Source organism: Salvelinus sp. IW2-2015, linkage group LG36 (genome assembly GCF_002910315.2).
Source record: "Salvelinus sp. IW2-2015 linkage group LG36, ASM291031v2, whole genome shotgun sequence".
In the NCBI taxonomy this organism is placed as follows: domain Eukaryota; kingdom Metazoa; phylum Chordata; class Actinopteri; order Salmoniformes; family Salmonidae; genus Salvelinus; species Salvelinus sp. IW2-2015.
Window position 1 is genome coordinate 33,901,427 of NC_036875.1, and position 16,287 is coordinate 33,917,713.

Genomic DNA, 16,287 nt, shown 5'->3' on the forward strand with positions numbered 1-16,287 from the left:
GAAAAATAAGTGTTAAGTAAAAAATAGGTATGTAAAAAATGAAAGTAACAAATAATTAAAGAGCAGCAGTAAAATAACAGTAGCGAGGCTATATACAGGAGGTCCCGGTACAGAGTCAATGTGCGGGGGCACCAGTTAGTCGAGGTAATATGTACATGTAGGTAGAGCTATTAAAGTGACTACGCATAGATAATAAACAGAGGAGGAGCAGCAGCAGCAGTGTAAAAGTGTGTGGGGGGGGGGGGGATGCAAATAGTCTGGGTAGCCATTTGATTAGCTGTTCAGGAGTCTTATGGCTTGGGGGTAGAAGCTGTTTAGAAGCCTCTTGGACCTAGACTTGGCGAGCGCCGGTACTGCTTGCCGTGCGGTAGCAGAGAGAACAGTCTATGACTAGGGTGGCTGGAGTCTTTGACAATTTTTAGGGCCTTCCTCTGACACCGCCTGGTATAGAGGTCCTGAACGGCAGGAAGCTTGGCACTAGTGGTGTACTGGGCCGTACGCACTAGCCTCTGTAGTGCCTTGCAGTTGGAGGCCGAACAGTTGCCATACCAGGCAGTGATGCAACCAGTCAGGATGCTCTCGATGGTGCAGCTGTAGACTTTTTTGAGGATCTGAGGACCCATGCCAAATCTTTTCAGTCTCCTGAGGCGGAATAGGTTTTGTCGGGCCCTCTTCACGACTGACTTGGTGTGTTTGGACCATGGTAGTTTGTTGGTGATGTGGACACCAAGGAGCTCTCAACCTGCTCCACTTCAGCCCAGTCGATGAGAATGGGGGCGTGCTCGGTCCTCCTTTTCCTGTAGTCCACAATCATATAGATAGGAACATAGAAATAGACAGATCGACAAGACAAATATAGAAAGAGATATATATAGACAGGAACATAGAAACAGACCGATATAGGCAAGAGACAGACCAGAAACATAGAAAAGGGCATGGACAGGATACAAAGACAGGAAGGGATATATACACAGGAAAGTCACAAACAAATATAAACAATGGCTCTTAAAAAACAGGCCTTTGTTTACACGATGACATATAAATCTAATATCATCCCCACACTGTCCAATAGAATGCATGTGCACAAGAGGCCCAGCACAGACTCATAATAATAAACAGATAGGGTCTATTTTTGTACATCAGCAACACATGGCCTTCTGTGTTTGTGTTTTCTTCCTCTATTTCTGTGAAAATGAATGTATGAGGAGAAGCGGTTGGCTGATGGGTTATGTCCATGTTTTCTGTAGCAGAGGATAGTCTTTGACCAGTACTGACCTGGCTCTTTGAGAGCTGTGAGGACTGACATGCCGTTGGCGTGTTCAGAGTACGTGAACTTCATCACACATTCGTTCTCCGTCTTGTACAGGCAGAGGACAGCGTTGGGGTCATCTGTTTCTGTGAGAGGGGAGAAAAGAGAGAGAGGGAGGCGCTGCTGAGACACAAGCAATAAAACAGCTGGCTAAACGTACAGCTTCAGGGAGAGAGGGAGGAGAGAGAGAGAGGGAGGCGCTGCTGAGACACAAGCAATAAAACAGCTGGCTAAACGTACAGCTTCAGGGAGAGAGGGAGGAGAGAGAGAGAGAAGAAAGAAAACAAGAGAATGGGGAGATATCCAACAGCACAACACTGTGCAAAAACAGATCAACATGTATTATTTTATTGGGAAAGCACTCTTGGATAGTGAATGATTGCAATCAACGGTAAGGACAGAGATTTGCTTTGGTTTCTTGTCCTTGTTTTTGCGAACTCTTTATTATTCAAATATTCTAACTGCCTTGGGGATTGACTGAGGAGCCAGACTACCTCCAGCCTTTCCCCCTTGCTTTTTCCCCATCGCCACATCCAGCCCTTCCTTATCCCCTTCGCTTTTGGCGAAAGATAAGTTCCCGGAATGTACATGAGGAGTCCATTAGGGGAAGTCAGATGGTTGGAATAGCAGAGAGAGAATGCAGTAAAACAGAGCAGCCCTGGAACAGGGAGGGCAGAGCTGGGCCGGGCGACACAGAGGGAAGGGCCTTAAAATAGTTTAACAAGCCCTTCAAATCATGAGCCAAAGTGTCTACGTCTCCGCCCGGCATGCCATCATGATAATTCCCAGACAACTACCATTAACTTATTAATACATTCCTAGGCACAAGTCAAATCTATCCCGCAATGCTGAGGTGGAGTGAAAAGCTTTTTTTACGGTCAAAAGCCCTGGGACTCTGTTCCACTTACGGGCCATGCTTTTAAAAGACATCACGCGATGACAGTTTAGCTTTATGGTTGCAGGTAAAGTTACATGTTTGTTTTGAGGGCGCGGTAGGGAGGATGTAGGCAGGGCTGCATCTAAACCTGTGGCATGCTTCCCAGTCGAAACAGTTTGCGCATACAGTGCATTCGGAAAGTATTCAGACCCCTTGATTTTTCCACATTTTGTTATGTTACAGCTTTATTCTAAAATGTATTAAATTGTTTTCCCCCCCCTCATCAATCTACACACAATACCCCATAATGACAAAGCAAAAACAGGTTTTCAGAAATACATGCACATTTTTTTTAAATTCCAAAACTGAAATATCATATTTACATAAGTATTCAGACCCTTTACTCAGTACTTTGTTGAAGCACCTTTGGCAGCAATTACAGCCTCAAGTCTTCTTGGGTATGACGCGACATGCCTGGCACACCTGTATTTGGGGAGTTTCTCCCATTCTTCTCTGCAGATCCTCTCAAGCTCTGTCAGGTTGGATGGGGAGCTGCACAGCTATTTTCAGGTCTTTCCAGAAATGTTCAATCGGGTTCAAGTCAGGGCTCTGATTGGACCACTCAAGGACATCCAGAGACTTGTCCTGAAGCCACTCCTGTGTTGTCTTGGCTGTGTGCTTAGGGTCGTAGTCCTGTTGGAAGGTGAACCTTGGCCCCAGTCTGAGGTCTTGAGAGCAGGTTTTCTTTAAGGATCTCTCTGTACTTTGCTCCATTCCTGACTAGTATCCCAGTCCCTGTCGCTGAAAAACATTCCCACAGCATGATGCTGCCACCACCATGCTTCGCTGTAGAGATGGTGCCGGCTTAAATACATACATGTGACGTGGGGGCTGTATTAGCACAGAGATGGCCAGACACTGTGTGTGTTCATGAGTGTGCTTTACTTTGGTCTGAAGCTACCCTGTCAGAGCAGCTGGGTCATGTCACATTATCTAAAAGAGCGGTAACAATTGTATGTATGGCATGTTTTGGCGAGGCTGTGCCCAGTAAGAGTAGGGGACAGCTAACAGACAAGGACAAGGGAAGAGGTACAGTATGTAATGCATTGACACAACTGAAAGTGTTGCAGAAGCTAACCACAGACATTGATATGTGTGTCTGCAGGCCAGCTGATGTTAAAGGAACCACAGTCAGTGTGTTGTTTACTCACTAAGCGTTTCCACGGTGATGATCTCATCCTTGCATAGCCGCTGGCAGGTCTGGTTGTCGGACAGTCTTCCAGAGCTGAAAAGCCGGCATTCGATGCATTCCCTGGAGCGGAGAGAGAGAGAGATGGCGGGAGGGAGGGATGGATAGAGAGAGACAGAGAGAGAGACTGTAAGCGTGGCATAATGACATGCATCATACACATGGCGTGTTCACAGGAGCACAGAGGTGAACAGACTGTGTGTAAACAGGCATTGAGGTTAAGGTCAGGTTAGGGTCAATGGTCACGCACTAAAAGGTCACCTTTTACCTCTCTCAAATAAGATCCATGTGTGATGATAGGAGCATGTTGTGAGGGTACCCCAGTCCTGACTCCTGACTGATAGCAACAAATTCAAATCAAGGTTTATTGGTTGCGTACACAGATTTGCATATGGTATCGCAGGTGCAGCGAAATGCTTATGTTTCTAGCTCCAACAGTGGAATAATACCTAGCAACAAAATACTAAACAATACACACATAACACCCCCCAAAAATAAATAGAAATATCATAATGATCAATGTCAGAAACCGGTATATAAATATACACAGTGGCCAATTGCTACGTTGCCGTGGCTTGCTATATAAAGCAGGCAGACAGGCATCCAGTTACTGTTTGATTGAACGTAAGAATGGGCAAAATAAGTGACCTAAGTGACTTTGAGCGTGGTATGATCGTTGGTGCCAGGCGCGCCTGTTCCAGTATCTCAGAAATGGCCGGCCTCCTGGGCTTTTCACGCATGACAGTGTCTAGGGTTAACCCAGAATGGTGCGACAAACAAAAAAACATTCAGTCAGCGGCAGCCCTGTGGGTGAAAACAGGCAAGGATGGCAAGGATAGTGCAAGCTAACAGGCGGGCCACAAACAGGTAAATAACGACGCAGTACAACAGCGGTGTGCAGAACGGCATCTTGGAATGCACAACTCGTTGGTCCTTGTCACGGATGGGCCATTGCTGAATCCTGGTTCCTGTTGCGTCATACTGAAGGCAGAGTCAGGATTTTGCGTAAGCAGTACGAGTTAAGGGCTTGTAAGTAAGCATTTCACTGTAAGGTCTACACTTGTTGTATTTGGCGCATGGACAAATAAAATTTGATTTGAGTCCATGGCCCCATTCTGACTGGTGTCAACGGTACAGGCTGGTGGCGGTGGTGGGGGGAATGTTTTCCTGGCACACATTAGGTCTCTTGATACCAATTGAGCAACGTATCCTAACTGACCTAAGACAGGGAATTTTTACTAGGATTAAATGTCAGGAATTGTGGAAAAACTGAGTTTAAATGTATTTGGCTAAGGTGTATGTAAACTTCCGACTTCAACTGTATATATATATATATTATATACACATACATACATACATACATACATACACACACACACATATATAAATATATAAAATGGTGTGCAAAGACAGCATGGACAGTATATAGATTTAAAAAAAAAGATGTGTAGAGCACAACAGTTATATAGGTAGAGCCATGACTAGAATACTGTATATACATACAGTATATAGTGGGAAAAACAGTCAAATTGTCAATTTTTTTTATTTTACCTTTATTTAACTTGGCATATCAGTTAAGAACAAATTCTTATTTTCAATGACGGCCTAGGAACAACTGCCTTGTTCAGGGGCAGAACGACAGACTTTTACCTTGTCAGTTCGGGGATTCGATCTTGCAACCTTTCGGTTACTAGTCCAACTCTCTACCACTAGGCTACCTGCCGCCCCAGTGTTCAATGACGCTGTACATAGGGCAGCAGTCTCTAAGGTGCTGGGTAGAGTACCGGGTGGTAGCCAGCTAAAACAGTGACTAAGGTTCAGGGCAGGGTACTGGGCGGAGGCCGGCTAGTGGTGACTGTTTAACAGTCTGATGGCCTGGAGATAGAAGTTTTTTCTCAGTCTCTCGGTCCAAGCTTTGAAGCACCTGTACGCCTTCTAGATGGTAGCGTGCCCCTGGTGATGCATTGGGCTGACCGCAACACCCTTTGGAGAACCCTGCGGTTGCTGGCGGTGCAGTTGCCGTACCAGGCGGTGCTACAGCCTGACAAGATGCTCTCCATGGTGCATCTGTAGACGTTTGTGAGGGTGGCTGGGGGCAGTATTGAGTAGCTTGGATGAATAAGGTGCCCAGAGTAAACTGCCTGCTCCTCAGTCCCAGTTGCTAATATATGCATATTATTAGTACATTTGGATAGAAAACACTCTGAAGTTTCTAAAACTGTTTGAATGATGTCTGTGAGTATAACAGAACTCATATGGCAGGCAAAAACCTGAGAAGAAATCCAACCAGGAAGTGGGAAATCTGAGGTTGGTCGATTTTCAACTCAGCCCCTATTGAAGATACAGTGGGATATTGGTCATGTTGCACTTCCTAAGGCTTCCACTATATGCCAACCGTCTTTAGAAACTTGTTTGAGGCTTTTACAGCTCTGAAACCAGATTGCATAGCGGAGAAGGTACGGTGGTATTCAAAATGGTCGGTGATCTGTTTGTTAACTTGGCTTTCGAAGAGGGGGATGACAGCGGCAGCTTTCCGTTCTTTGGGGATCTCAGACGATACGAAAGAGAGGTTGAACAGGCTAGTAATAGGGGTTGCAACAATTTTGGCGGATAATTTTAGAAAGAGAGGATCCAGATTGTCTAGCCCGGCTAATTTGTAGGGGTCCAGATTTTGCAGCTCTTTCAGAACATCAGCTATCTGGATTTGGGTGAAGGAGAAATGGGGGAGGCTTGGGCAAGTTGCTGTGGGGGGTGAAGGGCTGTTGACCGGGGTAGGGGTAGCCAGGTGGAAAGCATGGCCAGCCGTATAAAAATGCTTATTGAAATTCTCAATTATCATGTATTTATCGGTGGTGACAGTGTTTCCTAGCCTCAATGCAGTGGGCAGCTGGGAGGAGGTGCTCTTATTCTCCCTGGACTTTACAGTGTCACAGAACTTTTTCGAGTTTGTGCTAATATTTAAGTCCACAGCTTCAATAAATGCGTCCTCAGGATATGTAGTTTCCAGTTTGCACATAGTCCAGTTTAGTTCCTTGAGAGCCGTAGCGGTGTTTGCTTTAGGGGGAATATACGCACGGCGGTGACGATGACTGAAGAAAATTATCTCGGGTGGTAATGCGGTCTGCTTTTGATGGTGAGATATTCCAGATCGGAAGAACAAATGGACTTGAGTTCCTGTACGTTACCACAATCACACCATGAGTTGTTAATCATGAAACATACCCTTCCGCTTTCTTTTTCCCGGAGAGTTCTTTCTTCCTGTCCGCGCGATGGGCAGAGAAATCCGGTGGCTGAATTGATGGGGGCAATGTATCCAGAGAAAGCCATGATTCCGTAAAACAGTGTATATTACAGTCCCTGATGTCTCTCTGGAAGGAGATCCTTGCCCTGAGCTTGTCTACTTTATTGTCCAAGGACTGAACGTTAGCAAGTAATATACTCGGAAGCGGTGGATGGTATGCACTCCGCCTGAGTCTGACTAGGACCTCACTCCTTCTACCTCTTCTTCGGCATCTGCATTTTGGTGCCGCTCCCGGGATGAACAGAGTTACCTCGGGATGTTCAAATAAAGGATCCAGGTCAGGGAAGTCGAATTTCTGGTGAGTGACCGCCGATCGAATATTCAAAAGTTATTTCTGTCTAGATAATACAATAAACTTTCTGAGCAAATAATGTAAGAAATAACACTTGTAGCAGGCTCAAGGGTGTGGGGTTTCCAAGTCACCAAGTTCAATAACAAAACATGCACCAGTAGCACAACTAGAATGCAAATGGGGAGTTTATTAGGGATTTTTGTATACTGGGGAAGAAGGGGGAATTCACCAATTACCTCACAGTCCACAAGTCGTTCCCGTTGTCCGTTCCATTCTCCAGGGGTAATCCTAAAACTCGGGTCATCAGCCAATCCGGTACACAAGGGGGGTAATCAGACAGTCCAGGTCACAACGAGTAATCACACAGATATTTTTCTCTCTTCTCCCACTCTTCATTACGCATGTTTTTCTCTCCATTCTCTTCCTCTTTGTGCAGACCGCTTCCTCTTTTATCTTCAAGCACTCCCTGGCTTAATGATCCAGAGCCTCGCCTCGTTGGGACAGGAAGTCCATATAAGGCTTGGGGGTTGAGCCAGCGGGATGCAAGATATCTCCCCTCAATAACCACTCCCCTCACCTCTCCCGGCCGTCTGCCACACACCCCCCGCCTTCAGTCCAGCTACCTAGAGCATCCCTCCTGGAGAGAGCATTGGCATTTTCATGGGCTGCACCTGATCTGTGGACGACAGAGAAAGCAAAGGGCTGTAAGGATAGGAACCAGTGGGTGACCCGGGCGTTACTGTCCTTATTCCGTGACATCCAAACCAGTGGTTTCAGCGTTTTCAGCGCCCACTTTATTGCTAGACATTCTTTCTCCACAGTGGAATATCTTTGTTCCCGTGGCAACAGCTTCCGGCTAATGTACATGACTGGGTGTTCCTCACCTTCTTGTAGCTGTGATAGGACGGCATCTACCCCGGTTTCGAACGCATCGGTCGGTACCACCAATGGTTTGGAGATGTCCGGGGTCAGCAGCACAGGTCCAGAACACAGTGCTCCCTTTAGGTCCTGGAAGGCTTTCTCCGTCTCCTTGGTCCATGTCACCTGGGCAGGCAGACGGCTCCTGGTCAGATCTGTCAGGTGGCTGGCTAGGTAGGCAAAGTGGGGAATAAATCTCCGGTAGTAACTAGCCAACCCCCCAAATGTGCGTACCTGCTTCTTGGTGAGGGGGCGGTGCCAGTCCCAAATCGCCTCCACTTTCTTCACCTGGGGTTTGACACATCACCTCCCGATCGTGTACCCCAGGTACTCAGCCTCCCGCAGGCTGAGCCGACATTTCTTTGGATTCGCTGTTAGCCCCGCCTCCCGTAAGGTCTGCAGTACTGCGCTCCCCTGGTTTAGATGTGTCTCCCACTCGCTCCCATGGACCACAATATCGTCGATGTATGCCGCCAAGACAGTTTTTGTTCCCAGGCTTCTTTATCCACATCCAGCAGTCCTCGGGGTCGCATCCCGTACAGGAGTTCGAAGGGAGAGAATCCTGTTGAAGCTTGGGGCACTACTCGGATCGAGAACATCAGGTAAGGTAGCAGCTGGTCCCAATTAATTCCATCAGCCTCTATCACCTTCTTTATCATCTGCTTCAGGGTTCGATTAAACCTTTCCACCAACCTATCGGTCTGCGGGCAAAACACTGAGGTGTGCAACTGGGTTATTTTCATTAGCTTGCATAGATCCTTCATGATTCGCGACATGAATGGGGTACCCTGGTCGGTCAATATCTTGTCGGAGATGCCTACTCGGGAGAACAGGATGACCAACTCACGTGCGATTCCCTTGGTGGCCATGGTGCACAGGGGAATGGCTTCTGGGTGCCTGATGACATAATCCAGAATCACCAGAATGTGTAGGTGGCCTCGGTTGCTCTTTGGTAGAGGTCCCACCAGGTCCATCGCAATCCTGCTGAAAGGGACTGAAATAATGGTAGGAGAATTAAGGGACTGCGATAATGGGGTTTTGGCACCACCTGCTGGAACTCCGGGCAACTGCGGCAGTATTCTTTCACTGCTCTCTTCACCCCCGGTCCTTAAAACCGTGCCTTGATCCTGTCTAAAGTCTTCTTCACCCCTAGGTGAGCCCCAAGAAGGTGGGAGTGCGCCAAATGCAGGACAGACGGTACAAAGGGACGGGACACCAACAACAACTCCATACATTCGTCATTCTTCTTCACGACCTGATATAGGAACTTCTTCTTTATAGAAAAATGGGGGTAGGCGATTTGACTTACCCATCCACGGGCTTTCCGTCCACCATGGTCACCTGCTGGAGAGCGCTGGCCAAGTTGGAATCCTCCAGTTGGGTTGTGCCTAACCGGCCCGCTAGAGAGGCGGGCTCTGGCGCCACCTCATGGTCAATCGGGAACATGTCTTCCGAATCGCCACCTCTATCTCCAGTCTGGCTTCAACAGAGTCCCCCTCAGAGGGGGTCAGTTGACGCCTGGGGGTCCACTTCCTGGAATCCACACATCCGGGCATCCCTCTCCTGGCGTCTCTCCCACCTCTCCGCCTTCCTCCTCCCTTCTGGTTCCCTCGGTTCCCCACGTCTCCGGACATACTGGTCCACAATTGGCGGAACATCGGGAAATCCCTCCTGATAAGGACTGAGACAGGCAGGTTTGGGACGACTCCCACGGTCCCATGTGTTGTCCCTTTGTGGTCTGTAGGTGGAAGAGTGTAGTAGGGTAGTCCTTGGTCTCACCGTGTATGCACATAATGGCCACGGTCTCCGCCAGGTTCGAGGACTGGGCGACATCAGCTCGGACCAGGGTCACCATACTCCCGGAGTCCACAAGTGCCGTGGTGTCCTTTCCATTGGCTCTTACCGGGGTGACAGGGGAAGGACCACTCTCCCTAGGCCAGCATGCCATCAGCAAGCCGCAGGGCCGCCCGTTGGCTACCTCACTGGGTGAAGCTAAAGGGATCGGGACATAGCGGTTTAAACAGTTCCAGGCGATGTGTCCCGGCTCACCACACACATTTCCTGCTGTCCAGGTTCAGGAAGGCGTGTCGTCTCGGGGAGCTGACTGTGGGTGTCCCCCTATCCTTGGCCGGGGTCCCGGCCTGGTCCTCCTCCCTTTTTCGCTCCTTTGGGCGAGTGGAGGGTCCGCCTTCCATGGTTGTCCTCTGCGCAGAGCCTCCAAAGCCACCTGTTGTCCTTACACCAGTTCCACCAGCTGATCTGCGCCCTGCAGGTTAGCTTGGCTGGCTAACCTTTTAGCTTCGACCGGAAGAGAGTGTATAAATTGATCTATGCCCACTTTCTCAATGGGCGTGAGTGTCAGGGGTTCAGCAGTTAGCCAGCTCTTGGCCAGCCTAATTAGATCATGCATTTGCGATCGGGGGGGGGGGGGGGGGGGGGGGGGGGGGGGGGGGGCTGTAGGATCATACGCCCAATCATGGAATCTTTGTGACCTGCTAATCAGGGTGTAACCATACCGGCACAGGATTTCCTTTTTCAGCACCTCGTAATGCGTCACCTGGTCAACCGACAGACCCTGATAGGTCTTTTGTGCCACGCCTGACAGGAAGGCTGGCCCATTGCTCATGGGGCCATTTCTCCCTAGCTGCGGTCCTGTCGAAGGCTTTGAGGTAAGCCTTGATGTCATCAGCCTCTGTCAGCTTCAGTATAAACCTACTGGGTTTGGGACAAGAGACTGCTTTGCCTGCCGCTATGCGGCTGTCAGTTGACTCAGTTCAGCTCGCAGGAGAGCGGTCTGCTGACGCTGTTCCTCCAGCAGCTCCTGATGCATAGCCTGCTGTGCTATGTTCACCTCCACCAGCTGTTTCACCAATGCTTCCATTGTGCTCCGTGTCTTTTTGTTATTGAGCTTGGTATGGGGTGCCCGCATCCTCCACCATATGTAGAAGGCTCAAGGGTGTGGGGTTTCACATCTGTCACGCCCTGACCTTAGAGAGCCTTTTTATGTCTCTATTTGGTTTGGTCAGGGTGTGATTTGGGTGGGCATTCTATGTTCTTTATTTCTAGGTTTTGTGTTTCTATGTTTTGGCCGGGTATGGTTCTCAATCAGGGACAGCTGTCTATCGTTGTCTCTGATTGGGAATCATACTTAGGCAGCCTGTTTTGCCACCCTAGGTTGTGGGATGTTGTTTTTTGTTAGCTCTGCGTAGCCTACGGAACGTGACGTTCGTTGTTCTTTTGTTGTTTTGTTTGGAGTTGGGATTTAATAAAGAATCATGAACACATACCACGCTGCACCTTGGTCCTCTTCTTCAGACGAGCGTTACAACATCACCAAGTTCAATAACAAAACATGCACCAGTAGCACAACTAGAATGCAAATGGGGAGTTTATTAGGGATTTTTGTATACTGGGGAAGAAGGGGCAATTCACCAATTACCTCACAGTCCACAAGCCGCTCTCGTTGTCCGTTCCGTTCACCAGGGGTAATCCTAAAACTTGGGTCCTCAGCCAATCCGGTTCGGTATACAAGAGGCGTAATCAGACAGTCCAGGTCACAATGGGTAATCACACAGATATTGTTCTCTCTTCTCCCACTCTTCATAATGCATGTTTTTCTCTCCATTCTCTTCCTCTTTGTGCAGACCGCTTCCTCTTTCATCCCCAAGCACTCCCTGGCTTAATGATCCACAGCCTCTCCTCGTTGAGGCAGGAAGTCCATATAAGGCTTGGGGGTGGAGCCAGCAGGCTGCAAGATATCTCCCCCCAATAACCACTCCCCTCACCTCTCCCTGCCGTCTGCCACACACGGAACAAAAAATAAATAAATGCTAAGTTGGCTAGGAGCTAGAAACAGGGCGACCGTGTCTGTCGGAGCCATCATCCCCGGGATAGCCTTCTTATACACACAGAGCCTGATACAGGAGGAGTCAGAACCATTAGTTTCTTTGGGGGTCACCAATGGAAAGGGATGTTAACATATTTCTTATGTGTCTTGTCTTACAGAACTAATTTAGAACTAATCTAGTGTGAGTTATATCCGTCTTAAATCCTATTTGTATCTTAATGCATGGTCATCGATGATATGGGTCCTATCATGATGGGTCAAATATCACCATCAGTTGCACATTAGAAATCCCTGGACACTTAGGGCATGGCTGACCCTGCTCTCCCTTTATTCTTGCCCCATATCTCGCTCTCCCTCCCTCCCTCTTTTTTTGCCCTGTATCTCTCCCTCCTCCCCTTTCTTCTTGCCCCATATCTCTCTCTCACTCCCTCTTCTTGCCCCATATCTCTCTCTCTCTCCTTCCCTCTTTTTGCCCCGTATCTCTCCCTCTTCTCGTCCTTCTTCTTCCTTCTCTTTGCCCGTATCTCTCCCTCCCACTCTCTCCTTCCTCTTCTTGCCTCGTATCTCCCTCCATCTCTCTGCTCCTTCTCTCTTCCCCTCCTCTCGCTTCTCCTTCCCTCTCTCCTCCCTGTCCCATACCTCTTGGTGCCACAGGCATCAGGGCAGGTGGGCATTTCTCGCAGGTGTCCCCGAAGGCCCTGGTTCAGTGCACTGGCAGCGCCGCACGCACAGCTGGCCCCGCCCGCTGCAGATTTGCCCGTATCAGACACACAGGATGAGGTGTCCATGGAACAGTTACAGTTGTCCCGATATAGCCGCATGGCACTTACACTCTCCACAGTGGCACTCTCCGTGACCTGAGGAAGAGAGGATAGATGAGGGAGATGTGAGTGTTAACTCGCAAATGCAACAAGGTTCCGTTTAACAAGTTTCTCTAATGATCATACACACACAGCCATTACATCAAGGCCAGTCCATCAACGACTAGACTTCCTGCGCATGCGCACTCTTCTGAGTGATAGCCCCGTAATAACAGAAATATAGGGATACATAAATGAACTTAACAATCTCCCCTTTTCTTTAAAGACAAATAAACATCAACAACATATTAAATTGTCCAAGTATTAATAAGTTTATTACTCAGCTGCCTTTCCATTACTGAGAGGCCTGTAGAGAGCACAGACGAAGCTCCTTTTTATCAGACAGTCAGCAAGCTGTTTTTGTGGTTGACCAGGAAGCGCTGAATTCTTGTGCTTGAATAAGTTCTTGATGTTAGTCTTTCTTCTGTGACGACTTGGTTTGACTCACAGCATCAACTAATAAGTAGTTGTCAGTGACATAAACTATAGGTAGAAAGTGCTGTTTTGTCTCACCAGTGGTAAGCTGAGAACAGAGTTGCAGAAAGATCGCATTGTCAATTCCATCCCAAGCCAAGGGTTTCCAGCAAGTCGCTTCGGACAACCCTTGTGATCCTTTTTTGACTGCCAACAGATAGGTGAGACTTTCCTCTTCACCATTAACAGATTAGATGTCCACCTTGTGTGCTCCATCTGTAAGGTTCCCTAGCGAAGATCTCTGAAGACAACTAGTTTACGAGTCATTCTACCAACATGCTGAAACTTTAAATCACTTGTTGTGATTTCAGATTACGAACAACTTTGTTTGCTCATGAAGGTTTGCAAGTGGCGTGTTTTGTGTTAGATGCCAGTTGCAACCATCAAACATTACTCAGGTCACTCTGTCTATCAACCCATAATTTGTCCTATCTTTGACCTCAATTTATCAGCTTCAATTCACATAGAGGGAATTCCTTTTGGTACGGCTCTTGAAGATCCATGTGGATGGGTTGAAGATTCTGTGATATAGTCTCTGTGTGCATCAGTATTTTGCCATCAACTGTAATAACTCTATGCAACATAACAAAAATGTATGATCATGCTCCTCACGGCCCCTAAGAACAGCTTTGAGGTGTGGATCACAGTTGAAGCAAAGGTCTGAGCCACCCAGATAGTATAACTGAACAGGAAGTATGCCGTCACATTGCAGTCTGAGAAGCCAATAGAAGACTGAGGTCCATTGTGACATTTTTCCCTGACATTTTTCCACATTGTTGCTTGGCTTGTGTTATCAGTAGAGTCCATTGCGTCCATAACCATATTTTAGTTTCCACAGTGTTCTTGCTTTTAGCTTCAGGCGCGAAGGTGATGTGAATGTCCCTGACAGTCTGTTCCCCTGCAAAATCACGATTTGATGTCTATGGATTAAGTTTCCATTTTTTCTGGCAGATCTAGACATCAGCATACTGAGTGACCTGAGGCGCATGTCCGGTGATGTCTTTGTGGGAGTTCTCTTTAGCAGCCGCTCGTCAAAACTCTAGCCCTAGACGTGCTTTAGGGCACTATTGCAGTTAAGGATTCTTTAAGGAGGGTGTCAAAGTCAAATGGCGAGGGCCAAATAAAAAATTAGCTACAAGCCGAGGGCCGGACTGTTCGATATGTTTCATTGAAATTTTTAAAATGAGCATTGTCTAGTGAACTATTGACCTACTAAAACTATACAAACAATATAGATTCAGATAAATAAAGCAATATTTTCTTATGGCTCGTCAGTATCTTTAATTTTCAACAACAACAAAGAACAAATTTCTTTATAAAATATCCCATAACCATGAACATAAATGAAAGAAACCGTTCAGCACCACAGTAGCCTATTTTTCTTATTTTAGCAAAGGTGGGCTAATTTACTTCAAAGAAAAACAAAAGCAATTTTCTATCATCCATCAACTGAATAATTTTAAAATATAATTGGTTGAATAACAATAAAAAATGAAAAATCTATTAATAAAAACAACTTTGTAGGAGAAGTAACATGCAGAAAACAAATATTAAACTTTAACTTTAAACTTGAACTGAGTAAAACTCTAAATTATGTGATTGCATCAGAATGTTCACTTGTTTGAGGTTTCGTCTCGGAGTTGTGTTGTGTCTTTCCTTTGCTGTCCAAGAACAGACAATTTCCACGAAGCTCGAAACATCTTTTGAAGCACCTTTCCCTGGTTAGCCTCGACACTCTGTGTGATAGGCTAATACCATGCTCCGTTTCATACTCCGTCAGAAATGCCTTGAACTGGCGGTGATTCAAACCTTTGGCTCTGATAAAGTTACTGGTGCGCGTGATGATGCTACATGCTCCATTTTCAAGGCTTACCGACACGCTTCCTGGTGTAAGCATACGGATAGCTGTGCAGCTCACCTGTCGCGTTTCCTCTTGCATTTTTCCCGTACTTCGTTCGCCCAGTCGTCCGTCTCTGTGTCCACACATGCAGGTGCTCCGTCGGTTTCAACCCCACGAGTTTCCCCAAGGCAGCTCCCATCTCATTTACACATCTTGACACTCTTCATACAATAATGCCAGTTGTGCCATGCATAGGACGTAAAGCAAAACTCCTCTGCATCTCTGTCAGCTTAGGCTGGAGTCCACTCCGCGGATGAAAATGTGACAACTGGGCAATGTCAGATGGTCGGTGCTCATCCACAACCAAGGAATATGCATGAGAATCTTTCCCTTTTTACAAGCTGCTCTTTTAGATTGATGGACAATGCTCTACTCTCTCGGCAATGGTGTTTCGCTCAGACTCACATTTAAAAAGAGTTGTTTTTCTGGGCAACACTCGTCACAAACTTTAATCATCCAAGGTTTTTGATGAAATCCCCTCCGTAAATGGCCGGGTGATTTAGAGTCTTCTTCTGCAATAAATGGCCTTGCAAGCACCTGGCCTTGTGATTTGGCTTTTTGAACAGAGCCTGTCGAGATTTGAGGCTGCGTTTTAATTCTCTTGCTTTTGTAGCCTTGTTCCATGTCCATATTCTTGTTTTGTCCGCGTGTTTCGTTCATAATGTCGTCTCACAGTTATACTCTTTCAGTACCGCACACTTTCTCCACCAGAGACACACAGGTTTTCCAGCTACCTCCGTGAACATATACTCCGACTCCACATTGGTTTAAATTGTTTGAAACCCCCGGTTCTCAGTGTCCACCTTCCGTTTTGCCATTTTTGATGGGTATCTGAAAGTTAATTTTACTGTGATGCTGACGACTGCTGTGCCAATAAATATTGAAATGAAGCAGCCTACTGCTCGGTGCGTCACCGTTGCATTGTGGGAAATGTAGTATTGGTGCGTGTAAAAGATCTGCGGGCTGCCGGCTTGCTGCGGTCTGCGGGCCGGTTCTAATAATAAATCAAGATCATCCCAGGGGCCGTAAAAAACCTTCTCGCGGGCCGGATGTGGCCCGCGGGCCTTGACTCTGACATATGTGCTTTAAGGGTACACACCCACCTTGTTGAGACGCATTTTTGGCCAATGTCTTTGACTTCCTCAAACACTCAATTTTTCCTCCAATTACTGAGCTCATCTAGCTTAGCGGAGTCAAATGACGCGTCCTTTGTTTCAAGTACATCATCATTTTGAATGTCATTCTGTTTTTCTCGATTTT

The 16,287-nt window shown here is 47.1% G+C and overlaps 1 protein-coding gene and 1 long non-coding RNA gene across 2 annotated transcripts in view; both read right to left on the minus strand.

The window, feature by feature from the left end:
* Positions 1 to 16,287, minus strand: part of LOC111959562 (integrin beta-5-like) — a 91,334-nt gene that overhangs the window by 3,001 nt on the left and 72,046 nt on the right. Inside the window, 7 exon segments of the mRNA XM_023981202.2 lie at positions 1,276 to 1,395; positions 3,398 to 3,498; positions 12,433 to 12,460; positions 12,463 to 12,489; positions 12,492 to 12,554; positions 12,557 to 12,606; positions 12,608 to 12,650. Coding sequence (XP_023836970.1) covers positions 1,276 to 1,395; positions 3,398 to 3,498; positions 12,433 to 12,460; positions 12,463 to 12,489; positions 12,492 to 12,554; positions 12,557 to 12,606; positions 12,608 to 12,650 — 432 coding nt within the window.
* On the minus strand, positions 7,331 to 10,316 carry LOC111959563 (uncharacterized). The gene is made up of 3 exons (XR_002876690.2): positions 8,181 to 10,316; positions 7,913 to 8,072; positions 7,331 to 7,704 (listed from the first exon to the last, which is right to left on the minus strand). It is a non-coding gene; the product is annotated as an uncharacterized lncRNA (long non-coding RNA).